Consider the following 22,268-nt stretch of genomic DNA (forward strand, 5'->3'; position numbering starts at 1 on the left):
GGTTTGTGATCCTTTTTATATTCTATTGAATACGCTATTAACAAGTCAGACACTTTCAAAAGTTTCAGGTCAATATTTATTTGTTTATTTTTACATGGTTTAAGGCGCATAACGGACAATCACTAAAGCATGTGATCTCTTAGGCACAGCCAAAAAAGTATTGAATCCTAAGCTTTGACTATAAGGGGTTTCAGTTTTCACCCGCCGGACTGTTCGACTTTTTTTTTAACGATTCGGTTAATTAATTAAGAGCCAATAAAAAGTCTGCAAAATTTTAAAGAACTGAATCCCCAAAATAATTTTTTATTTTTATTTTTTTAAACGACTTTTTTTTAATAAATCCTAGCGAATAGAGTTGTTCGTGAGTTTGTATATTGATTATGAGTAATAGTAAACTTAAGGGCATTGTAACTATGACACATCAGCTGTCAATGTAAGTATGACACATCAAAACTGACTGTGGTGATGACACATTAGGAGTATTTTTTACACCAGGAAAAGTGGGTATATATAATACGTTATTACAATCAGTTGACATAACCATCGTAACCTTTTTTACTTATTAAACAAATGTCTACTTCCAACAACAACACCGAATCCCATGCCGCTTCTACTGGTGCTCCTGCAGCTATCACTTGGTACAATGACCATCATCTTACCACAATTGAGTTGAATCCCGACGGACTTTGTTCGATTGATGTGTTGATGAATTGGCTTACAGCGCCTTCCAACTTCAGTGTATGGAGAGGGGAAAGAGGCTCAAAGATTACGAAGCCAACCTTGCTCACTTCCATTTTGAAGGAATTCAAAAACTTGGGTATCACCACCCGTGATACTGCCGCAATTCGATCCAAGATCAACCGTATCATCAAGGCTTATAGAGTAGCCGAGACGTGGAGAAATCAAACAGGTCAAGGCCTCCTTAACAGTGCCTCAAACGATACGGAGTGTGCAGAACAGAAACAAACCATCTTAGTTAAACCATAATATAAACATGCATTAACTTCGATGACTTATAAAATGAATTTAAATTTTAGCAGTTTGCAAGAAGAAATACGAAGAGATTGCGCCCTTCTTCTTCGATACTGCTGCAAGTGAGGCTCGTCCGTTCAATGAAGATAAAAATTATGAAAATGTTAAAAACATTATGTTCAACAATAACACTAACGATGAAGACGAGCTTGCGCCAATTGAAATGGTGAATGATAATGATGGAGAAGCTGCTGTTTCTGACTTGGTTGTACCAAGTGATGGCTCCGTTGCCACCTCTGTTGACACCTCTGTTCCCCCCTCTATTGGCACCTCTACCACGTCTGATGGACCTACTGCCTCTGCTGATCCTAACAAAAGGAAAAGATCAGCTAGCAATTCAATTATTGACGCTGTTCTTGAGTCAAGCGATATAGCTGATGCTTTGTCTGAGAAGCGTCCAAGAACGCATGAACGTAAAGTTGATGTAAGAATTGCGAAGGACCTGGCTGACCAACAATGGCGCCAACAAATGTAAGAGAGGGACGAGGCCCGCCTCATTGCCAAGGAGGAAGCTGATAGGGCTCAAAAGCCCATGAACGTAGACAGGCTGCAATGGCAAATCTTGGTCTTCTTATTACTCATAAGTTGATAACGAAGGAGGAGTACTTCGCTGAAGTAAACAAATTGGATTAGCTACTTTTTTTTTATAAACATTTTCTTTTTTTCATAAATATATAGTTGCATTTCTTTTTTAGTGGATTCGGATCGGTTTACGAAAGTGACATTTGATGACACATAATTAGTTGGGGGTACACAAATCAAGGTGCAAGTATATATATGCTATGTATTGTCTATTAGTGAACAAGCATGTTAAAGATGATTTACGACGATCTTCGGGAGCAACAAGGAAATTTTTGAAGCAAGATTTTATGTAAATCACCGTATGAAGCTTAGCCCTACCAATTTTTCCGTGATGTTATGTACCAATGGATAACTTTGGGTGTCAGTGAGAGCAAGTATAGAGTTCAAATCACGCACATCATTAACTAATATAATTTTGTCAAAATTGAAAACGCCATCTTTGCGGTATTTGACAAAATATTACAACGGAAACGTATTGTGATAAAAGTATATTTTTATTAGGGGTAAAAATAGATTAAAAGAACTCTGCTGCTATGAAATAATTGATCCTTTTTATATTGCACAGCTCTCCTGAGTTTTAATGATGAGTCAACCTTTCTGGTTTTGGAATAGACCTATACTTTCTTTCCCGCCTTGGATTAAATGGATACTACTCGTTAGAATTGTTTCCAGTTAACGATGTCCCATATCAGTGGATCGGGAGCATGAGTATTTTAATAAATCTTTAGTATCACGAGACACTTATTTATCTGATCATGTAACGGTTACTGTAAAAGATGCATACTTGTTTTTCATGTGTAATTGGCAATCGAACATAATAGTTGATCATTTATTCATTATCTTTGTGATGAATAAATTACGATCCCAGATATAAAATGTCTAATCGAAATTTGTATATTTGGTTGTAGAAGATAGGTATCCATTAATTCATACTCTATTTCTTTACACTCTTTATCAGCAGTATAATTATATCAATATATAAGTAAATGAACCATTTATATTAATACCTGTTCCATTCTCTCTCTGGGTAGCTAATCCATTGAGAGAACTATTAATATTAAGTTTCTCTTTCTTATAATTCTTGATTTGATCTGAGAAGTTTCTCTTCCTGATCGGTGATATCGTAACTCAGTGGTATAGCAGTCTGTATCCAACTGTCATTCGTATATCGTATTTAAGCCAATCCTGCAATCTTTAATATAGAAGTATGTACTCGAAGTAGGAGAAGTTGTATAACAGTATACAAGCATATGATGATATGCAACATCAAAGGTTGTGTTAATTTCATAGTTTATTTATTTAAACAATTTGCTTAATAATTCTTAAGTGAATCGTACCCAAATACGACAATCTGCATTCTTTCGACCGTCAACAATCCATGGTGAATTAAAATCTGAATGTGAAGTGGCCACTGCAATGACACCTTCATCCAACCATGTAGTGATATGTTTACGAACAGGTGTCTCAAAAGCATATGGTAACGGATATTGCTTCTTAAAAGCAATGCATCCTGGCTTGATATCTAAATGTATAATAGCACCTGGTAATTATAGTTTGTATTTTTAATATCAATATCAGTATTTGCAAGCAACAATGGGTTTAACATAGATGTCATAGTATCTCTTTCTACAGGAGTTCCAAATGGACTGTTATTAGGCATAGAGATAGGATCAGCCGGAGCTGGTGGAAAGGGGTTACTTTCTTGGATTTCGAAATGTGATATTGTTAATCCCGTAATACCTAGTTGTAATTTATGAAATAAATCCATACCAATCAAAGCTGGAACATTCTCATTATTTTTGGATGTAAAAAAGTCAAATATTTCGAATTTATGGAAGATAGATTTATTTTTGAAAAAAAAATTTAAATCTTGTCGTTCCTAATCTTGCACTCACGGCATCAGGATGACCAAGTTGGACTAAACCAGAAGAGGGAGTAACCTGAATTTGATCTCCCAGGAGAGAAGCAAAAGAAGGAGGATTTATGGAGAACGTGACGCCAGTATATATCAAAGCATAGGTTTTGACATGTTCTATAATAATGGAAATGATGATCAAGTTAAATTTATTGTCAGGAAACCGACTGAATTCTGGATTTAACTTACATTGTTGTGCCTGACGGGCTACCATATCGGCATCCATAAACTCCGCATCACCATCTGATACGGAAGTATCATCGTGGTCGGTGGGAGCAGTGGCAGTAGTAGCAAAATCGTGACAGAAAGCAGTATCCTCTCGATCACTTGTAATAGGTGCAGTACGACGGGTAGTAGTTAAAGGACGACGAGAAGCCGGGTGACGAGAAACAGGAAAACGACTAGTAGTTGTACACAGAGCAGGCGTAGCAGCAGCAGCTGTACCTCGCAAACTAAGCGCACCCATGTACATATTTTCTTGGATGTTAGGTCCACCACGTGACGTATGACACACATGTTCACGTGTCCAGTTCTCAGCTTTACACTTGAAGCATTGGTTACAGCTTCGAAGAGTTGGCTCACCGGGCATGTGGTGATCCACCTACTGTTGTTACTAATCACACCATAAAACAATATTAAAATTAAATCTCATTTGATTACCCCATACATTATTACATCACAACACGAACTAATCTCTTATACATTATATCATATCCAACTACATGCACTATTTTAGTGCTGTGTAACTTATACATCAAACTAAATTCATAATCCGATTTCTCTTAACATATATAAATATGCAAACTGATAGTTAGAATAGAACCCTCTCAATCTTTGAATCTACTTTTACTCTGAATAAAACTTATAAGCAGTCTCAAAGTATTTTATTGTTTTTATTTATCTATCTCTATCCTCAACTATCACAGGGCAGCAGCAGCGTTACAATCTTCAGTGTTGTGAGTCGTTACTCGATGGAAACTACAATATTTACTGGATGGAACCTTGGCCTTACGTTCTGTAGGAGCTACATATGGACTTGACGAAGACTCGCCGTTGGAAGAAGTGGATGACAAAGGTACCGCACTAGCACGAGAAGTAGCATGCTTGGATAGTCTGGATGACTTATGATAGACGTTATTTTGATCTAAATCCGATGACGTACGTTTAGGAGCTCTAGGAGCACACTCCAATGCACGAGCTAAACTGGAAAGAATATCTACATCAGATCGTTTATACTCAGAAAGAGATACAGAGGCGATCGTAACTTGTTCAGCCAAATTGTCAGGCAAAGCTGCTAAGAACTTTTCAGCCAAAACTGAATCAGGTAAAATCTGATCAACTGCACGATGACGCAAATTATTGAACCGATCAATAAAATCATCCAAAGTCTCCCCACGTGACATTGTAATATTGTTCAATTCACGTGCACTGTTGTTTCTTTCCTCTCGAGCATTACGTCCATAACGCTCGTGAAAGGCAACAACAAACTCATTCCAAGTAGGATCAACCTGTTTAACTTTTCTAAACGTTGTCAAGTAATCTTCAAACCAACCACAAGCGGGATCGCTCAATTGTGGAGGCATAATACGTAAGTAATTAGCATCAAAGTCAATACATCGGTGAAATTACGGAGGCATGTCCTAATATCAATAAAAACTGGAGTTCCCTCAAAGTGGTTGGGTCCTTCCCAGCAAAACTTAGGTAAGATTCTTGGGACTACTGACGAATTTTTAGACGCTAAGATAGTATCACCAGCAGTAGCTTTCATCATGGCAAGGCTTTGCTTAAATAGTTCTATATCTTCCAAGCGACGAGCCAAATAATTACGTATACTTTTCAACAAGGTATGGCTCTCAGGGGCAGGTGCAATATACATCGTCAACGAATGCATCTCATCTTGGGCTAAAGTAAGTGCAGATCTCATATCCAGTTGCAGAAGCTGACTGTACGATAGGGTGAGCTCTGTTATTGTTTACACTAAGCGCGTTCGTAACCTCACGATTATCATACGAGTAATTGGGTCCGTTGAGCGATAATTCAATATCCTTCATGGATTGCAGTCCATGAAGTGAATCTTGTTCTTGAACATGAACTTGAGAAGTCCCCTCAGTGGTAGTGGTCATATTATCAGGAATCAAGGTTTCGAGTACAGTAGTAATAGGATTGTTATTTAGAGCCTCGATCGGGAGAGCAGGAGTAATATTATTCACATTGTTGGTAACCGCCTGAGCATAAGTAGGAACAGTAGTAGCAAAAGATGAGGCAGTACCATTAGCAGGGGTAGTGCCATGAGCATCCATACCAGCAGAAGTAGCACGAGGAGAAGTTTGAATATTCTTGGGGGGATTTGTCAGAATCAGAAGTAGAAGGAAAAACATTTTCCGTAGAAAAAAAGTAGAGTTGATACAGTAACAGCTTGGTTAAAAAAAATGATAAATCGATAATAATTTAAGAAACATGACAAGTAAGATTAACCAGATTGCAAAAAGTGACTGAACTTTTATTGACATAAAATTTAGGGGTCCTTTATATACACGAGGCTATTCCAAAAAAACTCCGTTTCCGTAAAAATGTTGACCTTCGCTGCGCTGCGGTAAATTTTTGACCTGCATTATGGTTCGTGTGGTGATCCACCTACTGTTGTTACTAATCACACCATAAAACAATATTAAAATTAAATCTCATTTCATCACAACACGAAGTAATCTCTTATGCATTATATCATATCCAACTACAAGCACTATTTTAGTGCTGTGTAACTAATCCATCAAACTAAATTCATAATTCGATTATTTTTAACATATATAAATATGCAAACTGATAGTTAGAATAGAACCCTCTCAATTTTTTAATCTACTTTTACTCTTAGTAAAACTTATAACCAGTCTCAAAGTATTTTATTGTTTCTCTTTAATTATCTCTATCCTCAACTATCCCAGTTCGGTACGCTGCGCTTTGACGAAGGCTCGTGCTGCTTCAGGCCTGTTTTTGAAATAAAAACCTTAACATATATTAATTAGCTATGAAGCCCACACACCATTATAGCTTAGGATACACTGCCTATTATCAGTTTGACACTGGAAAAAACTTTGATGTTTCTCAATACATGTTTAAATATTTGAAAAAAAACGATATCCCTAGACCCAGGCTAGAAAGTTGATCTACGCAAATTTATTAACTGTTTACATATCTGATTAACTATTCTATGCAAAATTTTTTTGCTTCATAATGAAAGACTTGATAATCCAAAATATTAATTTAAAGGCGACCCCTTCATCGACCTAAAACAAACAATTTTTCAGTTCTTCTCGAGTAATGACATATTGTTTGTGAAAAAGTGTTCATAGACTTTTCTCTAACCTCTATAGTATAATGCTTAATGCTATTAGTTGTCAAATTAGGGCGAAGGGTAATCTCTACCCCGAAATCCCAATATTAACATTTTTTTTTGCAATGACTTTTTCCGTAAAAGTCACTATTTATATTATGACTTTCTCCAATATAATCAATTTTTAAATAAGCTCTTTTTTTAGTTTAATGTTTTCTGTTGAGTCGTATTCTTAGGAGGACGGGGTTTTCCAACCTCCAATTGCGTATCTCTACTCAAAAATATTACGCAGTGAAAAAAAATCACGCTTTAAAATCATAGCGTTTTAAAAAAAATCACGCTGTAAAAACAAATTATGCTCTAAGATATAATGCTATAAAAAAAAAAAAAAAATTATTGTTCTTCAGAATTTAGCAATTTAATGCTAAATACTATTAACCATATACTTGGGGGGAGGGGTTCCCCCTCCCCTCTTGCGGGGGAAACCCCCGCAACCCCATAAAAAATCCTAACTTTTGTGACTGAAAATTAGCTCGCCTTGTGACTGCGTAATTACGATTCCAATAATTTTAATATAGTAATATTGAATTCAACCTCCTTCTTTGACAGGGCTAGAGGACAGGCAAGATTATGACTAACACGGCTTATCTCAAAAGTACCTAATCCAAGGAGAATCATATAATAGTGGTCCACGTTTCCGTAATGGGTTTGTAATGTCACTCGACGCGTACCTTTAAAAGGTATCCAAAAATATATTCAGAAATTTCTCGCGCTTATACTTTTAAACCTCGCTTGTCATTGGCCTCCGATAATCTGATTAGTACAACATATTAATAATGTCATTTTGTAATAATAGTTTAATAAATATAAACTTTTCTACCTGTTGTGCTAAAACCACATAATAAACGCTACTGTCTACAAAAGGAAAGCTATTTCACGGATAAAAGACCGGGAATAAGTAGCCCGGCTTCATGAAAATTTCTTCATTACAACACAAATCTAGGATCCGACCAATGAGAGATCAGGAATTTAAGGAACAATACTAAATCAAAGACAGCTATCTTACGATCTTTGTTTAGCATGGAAAACAAAATTAAAAAAAAAACCAAAAGTGATACTGTTAGAACTTGGATACCAAATTATTATGGACGAAAAAATTATAGTTATAAACGTATAAAAAATGTATTGATGGTCTATGAGAAAAAATTATGGATATTTATATAAAGAACTGGGATAGTTCTAGGAAAAATATTAAGCACCTTATTGGATCATGATGTAATAATCTGGTGATAGTAAATAATCAACATGTCTTTGAATTTAGCCCTTCCATACTGAGTATATAAATATTAGTCAGAGGGATCAACAGTTATAACATCAAATGACAAGAGTAATATTTGTGCTCAAGATCTTTTAATATTATATAGTCCAGGCCCATTCGATTATATTGCTTTTTGGAAAATAAATATTTACTCGCCACAGGATTGTACCCTGTGTACAGACTTCAACCGTAGGATTAGAACAAGCGGGGGTAATGTGTGTGTAATATCGTAGATATCAAAATGGTCTTTAAAAATAAGCAAAGTAAAGATAACCTTTTATTAAGAGTTGAATGAGCTCGTGTTTATACTTTTACGAAGCTGTGTCAAAACTAACAGTAGAACCAATTGGGACTTACTATTCAATCGTTTATCCATTTGAATTGAATAAATGTTTATCCATGTATTCTTATTCGTTCATAACAATCTTTCCATGATTACAATCTCTAGTCTGTCTACTGAGATCTAATATTGGATTTCTATTGTTTCTATGATTCAATACATCTGTGATATAACAGTGTGATTCATGATTAGCAAGTAACTTTATTGTTACATCTATGATATCCTCAACAATCTTCCATAATCCAAATGAATGGTCCATCATACGAAACTGCGATTGATCTGAGCTGTCACATATACAAACCACAATATTTTCTATCTTCTATAAAAATCAGGCCAAATCCACCCATCTAGTTAATTTTTAATCAATTTTTTTACAAATAAAACGACAAGACTTATAATTGTATTCCTTTTGTTTTTTAACTATTTTTTTCTGTAAAGCTATTATCTTAAAATCTAGATTTACTACACTTATATTTAGCATGATAAATATCGTGCTAGTTTCTTAAGTAAATTGCAGATATTTAATATGGAAGAATAAAATAAGTGTTTATGAAATTAAAATAATGGATAAAATATGCTGTGTAGATCACGTAATCATGAATATAAAAGGCTCGATCGCAGCACATCTGAAAATTAATCATGTCTTATATTGTAATGATTTTTTGAAGAATTTGGATTCGCGTCATAAGAAATTCTTGAAGAAACAAGGAGAAAAAACAGACTTACCAGTGCTGTAAAGGATCCCAACCCTGACGAGGAAGATAAATCTAAGCTTCCTGAATGGGCAGTGGTTAAAGCCTCTTTTAAAAAACAATTAGTAATAAAGTATGCCCTTTTTCTTTTTTTTTTGGTTTTGATATATATGTATTGGTGTTATACTTTTGTTTATTCTGTAATTTTTTTGGGACGTTTATAACGATGTCTGTGTTATCAAATATGTTCATCAAGATATCAATTGGAGAGAATTTTTGCAACTGGTAAAATGCAAAATTCGGATTCATCTTCCAACGTATTTTGACACACTTCAGTGTTGATGGATTCGTATGTGGTAAGGGCTATTTGCTGTAGCTTATAAAAGCGGACAAAAGCAAAGGTAAACATGAAATCTTGCAATTTGTCGTCGTCAGTCTCTAATGCATTGGTATGTCGGAAAAATACTGTATTTGAGCTGGTCAAAGTCAATTGTCAAAATACGCTCTAATGAAGCTCCCTCTGGCTGAGGAAGACTCATTGAGTTGTGTTTGTTACCTAGTATCACATTGACCTGAATTTGTTGATTTTGTTTTGAATTCTATCGGATGGTTGACCAAAAGAGTAATTGCTGGATGTTAAAGCCAAAATCAAAGTCAACAAAGTACGCGCGATAGTGGTTGATCAAATGATGGTGTTCAATCCGGTCATTTTAGCTTGATGTATACTGAATTTTAAGGATTTGATCGTTGATACAGGCAAAGGTTCATACCCAGTTGCGTCTTTGTAAATGCTGGTATTGACGTTTTCGGAAAAAGAAATGAATTCAGGAAAATTGAAATCATTGCTTGATTCCTCAATTTCACCTTTTAAAATATTATCGCTGTAATACTTTTGAGTACCATGAATGTCAGTTCCAATAATAGATTCTTGATTTTGGTGTCTAAATCATCCCCTTTATCCAAAGTTGGAAACGATTTCACCATATCCGCGTAATGAACTGATTTCAAAAAAGATTTCATGACCGTTCTTTCAAAGAGAGGTTTCGAATTGGTCTTGATATTTTTGAGCTCCTTGTTACATCGTTCGTAAAAAAATGCTGAATGCGACGGGAGAGGACCAAACAGAAAAGCATCATTCTTGATATGTAAATGCATATGGATGTTAGGATACAATCTTTCTTTGCCGTAAATAATTGTAAATCCTTTGCAAAACTCCCGAAGAAGAACGTGGGCTGCATTCAAATCCACCAGAGAAACACTTGTTGACGACAGTAGCTGCAACGCTTTTACATACAGCATCCAGTTGTCATACTTAACTGAAGATAAAATACCTTTAAGAAGTACAGGAGACAACCAGACACTGAATACCAGCCATTCCGAACCTTTCATATGACCGAAGCCATCACCAACTAGCATCTTACGGGCAATAGATCCATGATCGTATCCAAAAGGAAGAATAATTCTTCCGCACAAAGAAGACATACGCTCACGGTCGGCCAGTACAATGTCCTTATCCGGAATCCACATGTTTACCATGATTCTTTTACACGTACCGAGGTACAGATTGTGCATTGGATCAATCACTGTAAAATCGACAGGATTGAAATACTCCAGCAAGTGCAATTGTGACCAGCGGGTTCCATGTTTTTGCACCAACGCAGTTTTTGAGCAGTGTTTGGTGCTGCTTTCCATTCCAATGCATGAGTCAAGTTGCTGGCCATTCCAATGCATGAGTCAAGTTGCTGGCTTTTGTTCTTGGTGTCCAAGTTTCATCTTCCCATCCGGAATAGTCACGAGGCGCAGCACCTTCGACCACCGCAGAAAATTGGCGCTCACATTTTCTGCATGCACAGATGCCATTGTACAACGCAAATCCACAAAGCTTAGCCGCAGCTGGTAAATCTGCTACTACAAGCGTCAATGCAGCTTTTACCGTAATCTTTGAACGATTTGGCAGCATCATTTCAACCCCATTCATCAAATCCTTGAGCTCCTCAACAAGGGGAGCGAGATAATTGTTTATCTCGTCCAATTTACTCTCACGAGGACCAGGCATAAGACCAGAGAGAATAACAAAGTCTTTGCTATCCCTCATCTCCTTTGGCAAATTCAAAATGGTCAGGTAAATAGCGCCAGTTGAATGGACACTATATGTATAGTTTTGATACCAATCAACACCGATCGAAAGCATCAAATTGTTGTCGGATTGATCAACAAAGGGGACCTCATCGTTCTCATCAATCTTGAAATTCTTCCATACCTCACCATCGTATACATCATACAAGTTTTTGTCATCGTTTAATCCTCTTGTTTTCCAAGCCTTAACCATGGCAGCAAAATTATCACGCAAATAAAACTTGCGTAAAGTGCTGACGATTGAATTGTACATGTAAATAGCTGCAGGTGAATAAACATTCTTTTTGCTGACTGTATACAATGGTTGATCACACCTTTCGGTTACTTGGTTGTACATATTGATTTTGGTGGCAAATCTACAATTGGGGCGAGAAATACGTTCATTTTGGGTTTGATCAATTGAATAAAGAGTATGACACTTTAAACAATCGACGTACTGAGTAACTCCAGAAAAAAAAAGTTCGTCGACGGAACATCTTTTTTCGAACGTGGCCTTCGTTCTGGGAAATCTAAATTTCATCTCGGTCAACTCAAGAGCGACGTTCAAAAATCCCATAATCAATTCAAGCATTTCATTTGTTATCAAAAAACGAGAATTCAAAGTAAGAACCATTAAAACAAAAACAAAAGCAAGAGGTTCAGAGGGGAAAATATTGAGATCTCCGTATTGATTGGGATAGGCCTCTGCAAAAATAGAGTTAGATTAATGACACATCATTTTTTTTAATTGTTATCATTTTATTAAGTACCTTCTTCTTCTTCTTCTTCTTTTCTTCTTCTTCTTCTTCTTCGGACTGACTCTCATCACCCTGTACAATTTCTTCAATGTACTCTGGTTGCTCTGGGGTTTTTTTTTAAAAAAAATCAGATTATGCAAAATCGTATCAGAAAATAACATTTGTTTTACCGTCTTCAATCATTATCTCATCATCATTAGATGCAGAATTATTCATATCAGTATCAATTGAAATAGTTTGGCGAGTGGGGATATTGTAAACAACTTCGAAAAAATTAATATTTTATCCATGCTTTATAATAGAAACAATATTACGTTTACGGTCGCCCATTTCTTTTTTGTATTCCTGGCGTTTCTGCTTAAAATCAATGCGACTATCTCTCTCGTGATTATATCTTGTCTTTCTGCTGACAAAGGTGTATTTTAAGCCACGCGTTGTGCATTTCTCACAAAAACAAGCTACACGGTCTGAATCAGTCAATGCCATTTAAATTTTAAGGGATTATTTATAAAAAGATGAAAAAGGAAAAAAATAAATGTGGTCGGGCTGGAGATCTTTTACTGATCTAATCTGCGGCATGTTAATTTTAATCTAACATAATGATGTCGTGATTGGCAATTTCATGTACATATTTTTGTATCATGAAATCGCAATCTTTGACTAGATCATCCAAATTTTTGTTTATTTTCAAATAAAACGGAAAGAGAGGGGGATAAATAATGTCATGCCCTACATGACATTTCGCGGCCTCAAAGTGCCCAAGTCGATTACCATCCAGTAACATAAATTTGATCACCAGAGGTTTGATCAAACGTTTCTTAGAAAAAAGGGGGACCAAGCTGTATGAATTACATACATTCTCACTGTCTACTAAAACGAAGCTTTCATCATATGTATCGGCACAGACTTGGAGACAGCCTGGCGAAGTAAAGAAATACTCAATAGGTGCCGTGTTTTCTTCACCCTCACGCCCAAATCGTACTCTTTTCTCTAAATCGTAAAACTGGTCGTCCCCTTTTTTCTCGACCATAATACCCATTTGCTTATAAAGTCCCCTGTATTTTTCATCCTCTAAAGTTGCCATCATCTCTTTCTTGATTCGACAATAATTATCTTCAGACCCGTAAATTATGGTCGCTACAGCTCTAAATCCACAAAATCCATCCGTCTTGATATCTTGAAATTGGAAATCTGTCATTTTCCAAGGACATGGATCTTTTTTTTAAACGCAAGCGGGTCAAAAAAACGTATGTGGTTATGCGCTGTTTTGGCTGGCTGAAGTACCCATGCATGACTGTGGACATAGTAACGATAAGTTACCTTAAACTTGCACTTATACTTTTTACAAGTTGAACAGTGTTCTAGTCTGCGACTGTTTCTAAATGAATGACTTAATGCATGTGGGAAATTGTCTTTATCTAAGTCGCGTTTCAATGTTTCAATTACTTAACTCCTGTCTTCCTTAAGATTGTGTACGAAAGCTGCCGGGGTGTATAACAAAGTTCTTCGGTTTCATTCATTGTTAGTTTGGGAATCAGGTGATAAAGTAAGCTGTAAAAAACCCAAAAAAAAAATCATCCCATAAAAGGACGGGCATAACCTGATTACATCACCAACTTTTTTTTCACGTTACACCTAAACCATAAATAGAAAAATCTTACGTCAAAAAATAAAAACGTTTCACCATACACTTCGTATAATTTGGTATTATATCAACAGTGCTTACCTCTCTCAACCTAAATATTTGATGTAAAACTTAGATAAAAAATCTGTTGAACCCAGGAAATGCAACAACGCGTTATTATTTGGCCTGATTATGTTTTTTCATCAATATTTTTTTGTATACTTTTTCTTGGTTTTATTTCATACAATATATTAATTGTATAAAAACATAGAAATTTTGCTGTTATAGTGTAAAATAAAAAAATTCAACCCAAAATTAAAGCACAATACTGGAATCAGTTGCGTCTTTCTTTAAAAAATGCTTGCTAACATGCATCAGTCTAGTCAATAATAAACGATATTACTACAAAGAATCGCACTAGGCTATATACAGATAAGATGTACTGACCAATCTCAGGCAGCACGAAGTTCATATTAGGATACCGTTTGCCGGTCAAATGTAAGAAATGGGTGCTGTTTCAATAATATTTATACTTTTGATATAAAATGCAACAAAAATCAATAATTTTTTGATTAAGTAAAGGTAATTATTATTTTTAAATCTGAATATAACGCAAATCCAATTCTGTCCTTGTAAAAACTAAGGTATTTTCACGCTTTTTCTTTTCTTTTACCCTTATTTTTTTATCCTTATTTTTTTTTAACTTTTTTTTTTTACTTTTCTTTTTTCTTTTTTTTTTTCTTTTTTTCGCTCAGATATAATCGCATGCTATACAAACATGTTCTTTGACACTGTAACAGATATATTCTGGGGGTTCTTTCTATAAAATAGACACTCCAAGATATTTATAAAAAAGGGGGATTCTGCTTATAATTAAGAATTTTTTGCTAGTAATAAATTCAATCTTCGTTTTGGCATTTTTTTTGTGTGAAATCAACGCCATCTTTAATGTCTAATAAATCAACGAAAAATGTAGCAAATGAATTTTTTTTTATTTCTATACCTTTTTTTTAAATCTACAACGTGTTAAAGTTTGAACTATGGTTATTAAGTAGGATCGCTAGTTTTTTATTTTCTAATTTCTCGGTATTTTCGGACACAGGATATGTCCAGAATCCTGTCTTTGGGCTACATACATAATACGCGGTACTGTGATGTGTACGTGACCAAAAGAAGTAACGTTACCAGCAACATAATTAACACTAAAACGTATCATTTTATCAGTCTTGTAATAGGTTAAGTAGTGTATGTAAGATTCAACTCTCAGTGGTTAATCAGTAAGTAAGTAAGCAACTACTTGAAATTATAAAATAGAAGATAATATTTACTTGATATAAAGCTAGGAGCTATTTATACTAGTTTGGGGAATATATAGAATGTGATAATAATGAATATGGTGATAATGTAAGGTTGATATGTATGGTGATAATATAATAAAAGTATGGTGATAGATATAAAGACTGATTGTGATAAATATAAGTAATCAGGTTATTGAATGTAGAAGTAGTGTTGTGATATTTTTAATAAAGTGGTGTTACTTCTTTGGCCGTTTTCTATTGGCATTGGTTATCTTGGGTACAAACTTCTTTTTTAGAAGTTTAGCTTTCTTTAATCGTAATTCGATCTCCAGAGGCATTTGAACATCCATGGTAGAGTCTGGGTCCGGTGCAAGAGTCCGGGTCGGAATGTGGCTTAGAGAAGCATCAGAACCATCGATAATTGTGGGCTTGACATTTCTGTAAGTTTCAAGGTATATTATAATTCAACTCTCAGTGGTTAATTATAAAGAATAGTCAAAGAAGTATTTAATGTCAAAATAAAGATAATGATTTATTAATGATACAAGTTGGTTATTTATACTTGAGATAATTGATAGTGTGATAATAAATATAGTAATTGTATGAACAGGTGATGTCTTGATAAGTTGAGCACCTGTTTAATATATATGATGAAGAGATAGTAATCCCGAGTGGTATGATATTCATTTAATAAAAGTGGTGTTATTATGGTTTCCGCTTCTTTGACCTTGTATTGTTTTTAGTAAGTGGTACGAACTTCCTCTTCTGATATTTGGTCTTCTTTAGCCTGATTTCGAGTTCTACCGGAATATCCATGTCGATGTCCGTGTCTACCGGAATGGTGCGGGTCGGACTGCTTGGTACTTTTATCGTAGGCATCTTTACCATTCTGGTACTGACATTTCTATCAGTCTTGTAATAGGTTATAGTGGGTTAAGATTCAACTCTCAGTGGTTAATCAGTTAATAAGTAGGTAAGTACTTAAATATATAAAATAGAAGATAATGTTTATTTGATACAAAGCTAGGAGCTATTTATACTAGTTTGGGGAATATATAGAATGTGATAATAATGTGATAATGTAATGCTGATATGTATGGTGATAATATAATAAAAGTATGGTGATAGATATAAAGATTGATTGTGATAAATATAAGTAATCAGGTTATTGAATGTAGAAGTAGTGTTGTGATATTTATAATAAAGTGGTGTTACTTCTTTGGCCGTTTTCTACTGGCATTGGTTATCTTGGGTACAAACTTCCTTTTTAGAAGTTTAGCTTTCTTTAACCGTAATTCGATCTCCAGAGGCATTTCAACATCCATGGTAGAGTCCGGGTCGGGTAGAAGAGTCCGGGTCGGAATGTGGCTTAGAAAAGCATCAGAACCATCGACAATTGTGGGCTTGACATTTCAACAAGCAGCACCATGGCGCAGCAGGAAGCGCGCAGGGCTCATAACCCTGAGGTCGTCTGATCGAAACGGACTGGTGCTACTTTTTTTGCTTTTGAATTACTAAATTTTTGTCTCAGGGTCTGATCTGGTATTAAGTGATATATTGTCGTGACTTAGGTCACACACATATGTTGATATTTAAAATAGGCTTTTATCTCAATCATAATAAAATTATCTTTGATTCTCCAAATAATACTTTTATATATTTGGCTGTTACATACGAAAAGTCCCACGAAAATATGTATAGAAAAGTAAAGTAGTAGATAAAAGACGATCTTTATTATTTTGTGTGATTAAAAAATGTATAACACATATTGAAATTTTGGTGTAATTTGGTGTTAACGCCATTTCGGTGTAAAAATCCGCTCCCAGGGGCAGTCTGATGTTAACACCAAATAGTTTTAACACCTAATCACATTTCATTACACCAAGCTTGCTCGTGTTAACACCTAAATCAATGTTATTACATTTGAATTATGTTAACACGTATATACACCTAATCCCACCTTAATGGTGTAAACATCAACTGGATGTAAATTGGTGTAAATTAATGATGCTTTTAAAACCTTATTATATTTATTACAAAAATTGGATAACTAAAAATATGATCTTTATTTAAGGTGTCATTTGATAATGATATTCATCTATGATCTTCTTTGCTTCAGCGTTTTGCCTACGTAATTAAATATCTAGGTTAGTACAGGAAGACTTTTATTTCTTTCATGTTGCTCTTTACCTTTCTGTTCGGAAATTCATGGACATTTGTGTCCCTTTGGGCTGCAAAATAAATTCGCATGGCCAAAGACAAGCACAATACTTAAGGAAACCAAACCTTGGAACGATTTCCACTACTTCCTATTGCTTTGATTTGAGCATTGTCCATTGCTCAGTGACATTCAAGGATCCCCATCCTCTGTACTTACCCATGTGATTTTGGGAAGCGAAAACACGACAAACAGAAAGGGCAGAACGATTCAAATTCTCCATCATAGCTTCCTTGTCAGTTTCAGACAATCCTTCTACTTGTTTCAATAGCAAGATTGCTATCTCCAGTTTCTTGTCCTTGTAAGAAACTGCCTTCGGTACAGTAATAGAAGGAACAGTACCAGAAGAAACAGTAGACTCACCTTGTTGGACACCTCTTTCAGTCAAACTTTGTAAGGCTTCCTGTAAACTGTCGTTTTGATTTTCAAGGCAAATGATGTTCCTTTCCAACGTTGAACAGGCTTCATCCACCTTTGCCGTAATCATATCATCCATCGATTTCTTTTGAGCCAACAAGGCTCTTTCTACTATTGCTTCTATAGACGAGAGCAAATTGGATGTAGGTTCGATGGGTTGTTTTCTTTTAGGAGGCATATCTAGAATAAAAAAAATAAAAAGAAGAAAGTGGTGAAAACTTTTTATCCCTGGTAAATAATCAAGCTGGTAATTATTAGTGTCATTATCTATTTCCGTCAAAAACAATAAAAGAAAAACATACTCGTCGTCCAATCTTCTTTTCACACTTTAGGACACTTTAAAAAAATGGTTAAACATTACTGCCCTACTTGTCAAGAAAAAGTTAAGTTGAAAGATTTATCAAGCCACCTTGATAATCATAAGGTTCAACAATCATTAAAAATCTATAGTCGAGTATCAAAAAATATTAGCATTAGTCCTTCAATAAATGAAAATACCGCAATGGGCCAACAAATCTTACAAAATTTGCAGAACACTGGCACCACGTTCGAGAATGTGTGTACAGAAACCGAAACGTACGAAGACGAACCTATGGATTGCGATTACGAAAAAGAAAATGTCGCGTTCGTTGAGGAATCAAAACGCCTGCTTGCAGATGAAGAATTCCAAGATCAGAACATGGATCCTGAAAAAGAATATTTGACCCAGGAAAAAAAAGATGTGGGGAAAAAATTAGAAATTTTCAAGAAAACCGTTCAAACACCGATTTGTATTGACACACAAGGCTGCACGAGATCTCTTGATTTGACTGAAAAAGCCAGTTTGAAGATAAGAGATATCATGACAAAGCGGGCAGTATCAAAAACTGCGTCAGAAGAATTAATTGCAGCATTTAATAAGTATATGTCAGATCTTGAGCTCGGTAAATTGATAAATGTTATATCTAAATAATTGTTTATTTATGACGTTTGTTTTAATAGAATTACACCTCCATTTGCTTTAACCCTACAGATGCGATGCCATCTCCAGTAAGAGCATATCCAGAGTAGACTCAGATACGTACGACATGTGTCGTAACGGCTGTTACATGTTTGTGGATGATGAACAAGAGAGAGGACAGACTGAGTGTCCAAATGTTTCTTGTAAAGCTGCGAGATACACCGATAATGCTACAGGTGTACCTGTAGAAACTCATACGCAGTTATCTCTCGCAAAGCAATTCGGAAATTTCCTGACTCAACAAAGAAATGTCAACAACATCAACGCATATAGAGAAGAGAGACAATCTTCGTCTGGATCTTACAAAGATGTATTTGATGGTAGTGCCTGGAAGAACAGCCAAGATATAGAAGGTAATAAAATGATCTCATTGGCTTTACATGCCTGTGGTGATCCACCTACTGTTGTTACTAATCACACCATAAAACAATATTAAAATTAAATCTCACTTCATCACCCCATACATTATTACATCACAACACGAACTATTTTCTTATACATTATATCATATCCAACTACAAGCACTATTTTAGTGCTGTGTAACTTATCCATGAAACTAAATTCATAATCCGATTTCTCTTAACATATATAAATATGCAAACTGATAGTTAAAATAGAACCCTCTGAATCTTTGAATTTACTTTTTACACTGAATAAAACTTATAAGCAATCTCAAAGTATTTTATTGTTTTTATTTATTTATCTCTATCCTCAACTATCACACCAAGCCTGCTACCCTTTTTGTCTCCTGCACCTGCTGTAATAAAAAATGGTCTCACGGACCAGTTGTTAAGAATATCTTAATAAATCTGATGATAAAAAAATTCTCTCTGTCAATAAAGACCGTAAGGGAAAGAAGCCCGATTGTGGCGCTCCATTCAAAAACTTTGAAAATGTCAGTTATGAATGTAAGAAAGCGAACAAAAATGTTTTCAATCCTTACAACTCATTAATCACTCCTCTCATTCTTGATAATAAATAAAAAAATGAATGGAAAAGGAGACACAGGAAGTGACTAGTGTTCGAACTTTTGGAGCTTGCACCGATCTTGCACCAGTTCGAACGAAGCTCGAACCGAGTTTTTGTACTCGAGCTTGCGCCACTTTTTTTGGGTTCGAGCGAGCTTCGATCGATGCTCGCTCGAAGCTCGCTCGGCTAAAATATCGATAGTAGTCACTTTAAAGTTAAGGCCCATGAAAGACTACAGATGGCATTTCCCCTTGATTTTAATTTTTTCTTCCCTTTACCATTTTTTTATTTATGTTTTAATAATTCCAACTAAAATGCTTTCGACTTTTATTTAATTGTACAACCATAAACACATTTAACATAGAAAATGATACAGTGTTTCACACTAAACCCAACTAAGTCAAATGTTTACAGCAACAGCAGTAACATGACGCAGCAGAATCAATTTAAACTTTCATGTTCACAAATCCAACTGTATTATATTTATAGATGCAGTAATAGTTTAATTTAAGTATTCGAATTTGGTGTTAATCTGGTGAAAAAAAGTTGTTTTTTTCTTTTTCCAACTTCTATTTCAATATACAACAATTTTATTATCATAACTTTCTGTAATTAACATCCCTTTGACGTTCACTTTGTGTAATAAAAAGGACGAGCGAGTTCGAGCTATGGTATTTGCAACCGAGCCGAGCTTAAGAAACTTCGAGTGAGCTCGAGCTTCAAAAAAACCCATTCGAGCGAGCTTCGACTGGAACACGATCGAAGCTCGGTCGAGAGTTTCGATCTTCATTCCGAACACTAATTATGATGTTCGATAATGACAATTTTCACGAGCTATTGGCGCTTTTATTTTTAATCATTATCCTACATTTCTTCAATTTTAAATAGTTGATTGCACTCCATTTGAATTTGGTGCTGTACTTGCTCAAGTTTAGGTGTGTTTTGCACATTAAGGCATCAGTGTTTTGTCGTCATGAATGTTTTGCAAATTTCGGAATAAGAGCTGAGTTGCCTGTTATCCGTGCCGTACTAGTTAGCTTTTAGACATATTTTTTTATTCTTTTAAAAGGAATTTTATCACATTTGCCTCCATGCCGCTACTTTTTTTCCCAGTAATGTAATTAACTTCTCTAAGCTCTTGTATTAGTTCGTTTCCCTTACTTATGTAATGCTATCCTGAGAAAAGTGCCAAAGAGACGTTAATTCGAATTGTTTTACACATTAACAGCCACTTTAGTAAGTTGCTATGTTAACATAAGCCATATCAACAGGTACTATCTGTAGAATAAACTGTTAACTTTTTGCTTCGTGTGATTGGATGTTCTAATTGACTATCTAACATTAGGTTTCACCCGATAACCAAAAACAACATTTTTACACGCAGTAGCTGTTATAGAAGCCGTACGTAATACTGTTATTCACTGTGAAACTTTTTATCGGTCCAATTTTTTAAAACGAAATGAAAAAGTTAGACCGGCGGTAACGGTCCAAAAAATTGGAACGATATTATAAAAAATCGGTTGCATTTTTGGACAGATTTTGTAAGAAATCGTTCGCATTTTTGGAACGATACTGATGATTACAAACGATTGTTTTGGCAAATAATTCTATTAGATAATAATACAGTTTACATATTCAGTTCCCGAGTTGCTACCCTTATAAAACCAAAAATTTAGACATCATATATTGAATAAAAAAAAAATATTTTATTGGAAAAAAAAAGAAAAAGAAAAAAAGAGCCACAAATGTTTGAATAAAGAAACGCACAGATTAGTTTTACAGACGAAAGACGAAACTAACCCGCCCATACCAACTTATGGAGCTAGTAGTTACAACTGTTATAGACAAACGCGTCTGGGCGGTACTTACCTATAATAAGAACTAACGTTAATAACGAGTATAAAAGAGATAAAAAACCACATCATACCTTAATAAAGAAACAAGTCGTCCGGGTCTAAATTTACAAGCAGTAAACGTACAGTAAATTTATAGACATTTATTGATACTAATAACAGGAATGAAGGTGACTATAGCGATAAAACGTACCTCGAAAAAAATGTAGTTCATCTACCATGAACGCAAAAACAATATTTAATATTCATAAACTACATCAAACAGAGTTACATAACTGTAAAAGGTTAATTTTATGTTAAATTATCGTATCAATTATTCTACATACTGTTTCATGGTCATTTGTCAAAAAGAAAACAGAAAAAAGGAAAATCAGAAAGAAAAAAAATATTAGATTTATAAATAACGATTTTTTAAACTCAATAGATATTACGTACAGGAACGGTACACACAAACATAGAGTACTCTTCCAGTGCGTTTCATAGGTACTTTCAATGACCCTTTGACCACTCTTTTAATTTCTATAACTTGTCTCTTTACAAGATGAAAAAAATGGGGAAACTAGAAAGAAAATTCTAAGAAGGAGGGTGATTTCAATAAACAGTGTTGCGGCTATTTATTGAGTGGCAAAAATTTGGACATAAAGCCCATAGCTTTTAATACTATAAACATTTTATTTGTAATATATATATGACAAAAAAAATGTCAATACTTTGGCATAGAGACACTAAAAAAGTGAATATGTTTTGATAGTTATTCGTCCGTTAAAACCGGCGACGAAGTGAAAAAAAAGCGTAAGTCGATTGAAAGC

General features: G+C 34.9%; 5 protein-coding genes and 1 non-coding gene across 6 annotated transcripts; 3 read left to right on the forward strand and 3 right to left on the reverse strand.

The window, feature by feature from the left end:
• Positions 1-570: 570 nt before the first annotated feature.
• EV154DRAFT_571753 (uncharacterized protein) lies at positions 571-1,665 on the forward strand (the record flags this gene model as incomplete). The annotated part of the gene is made up of 3 exons (XM_051606287.1): positions 571-949; positions 1,038-1,503; positions 1,575-1,665. The coding sequence occupies 3 exons, from the start codon at positions 571-573 to the stop codon at positions 1,663-1,665; spliced, it is 936 nt and encodes a 311-aa protein (XP_051450550.1).
• A 3,489-nt stretch (positions 1,666-5,154) lies between these two features.
• Positions 5,155-5,907, reverse strand: EV154DRAFT_571756 (uncharacterized protein; the record flags this gene model as incomplete). The annotated part of the gene is made up of 3 exons (XM_051606288.1): positions 5,155-5,169; positions 5,250-5,468; positions 5,524-5,907. 3 exons carry the CDS (start codon positions 5,905-5,907, stop codon positions 5,155-5,157), a joined length of 618 nt encoding a protein of 205 aa, XP_051450551.1.
• A 6,320-nt stretch (positions 5,908-12,227) lies between these two features.
• EV154DRAFT_488383 (uncharacterized protein) lies at positions 12,228-13,278 on the reverse strand (the record flags this gene model as incomplete). The annotated part of the gene is made up of 3 exons (XM_051599108.1): positions 12,228-12,343; positions 12,395-12,547; positions 12,852-13,278. The coding sequence occupies 3 exons, from the start codon at positions 13,276-13,278 to the stop codon at positions 12,228-12,230; spliced, it is 696 nt and encodes a 231-aa protein (XP_051450552.1).
• A 3,145-nt stretch (positions 13,279-16,423) lies between these two features.
• EV154DRAFT_t166 lies at positions 16,424-16,496 on the forward strand. The gene has a single exon. It is a non-coding gene; the product is annotated as a tRNA-Met (tRNA).
• Positions 16,497-17,071: 575 nt separating this feature from the next.
• On the reverse strand, positions 17,072-17,815 carry EV154DRAFT_488385 (uncharacterized protein; the record flags this gene model as incomplete). Its single annotated transcript, XM_051599109.1, has 3 exons — positions 17,072-17,129; positions 17,193-17,226; positions 17,380-17,815. 3 exons carry the CDS (start codon positions 17,813-17,815, stop codon positions 17,072-17,074), a joined length of 528 nt encoding a protein of 175 aa, XP_051450553.1.
• A 168-nt stretch (positions 17,816-17,983) lies between these two features.
• EV154DRAFT_583054 (uncharacterized protein) lies at positions 17,984-19,153 on the forward strand (the record flags this gene model as incomplete). The annotated part of the gene is made up of 2 exons (XM_051606696.1): positions 17,984-18,537; positions 18,650-19,153. 2 exons carry the CDS (start codon positions 17,984-17,986, stop codon positions 19,071-19,073), a joined length of 978 nt encoding a protein of 325 aa, XP_051450554.1. The 3' UTR covers positions 19,074-19,153.
• Between the last annotated feature and the right edge of the window lie 3,115 nt (positions 19,154-22,268).

Source organism: Mucor mucedo, assembly GCF_025094135.1.
Source record: "Mucor mucedo strain NRRL 3635 chromosome Unknown EV154scaffold_244, whole genome shotgun sequence".
In the NCBI taxonomy this organism is placed as follows: Eukaryota; Fungi; Mucoromycota; class Mucoromycetes; order Mucorales; family Mucoraceae; genus Mucor; species Mucor mucedo.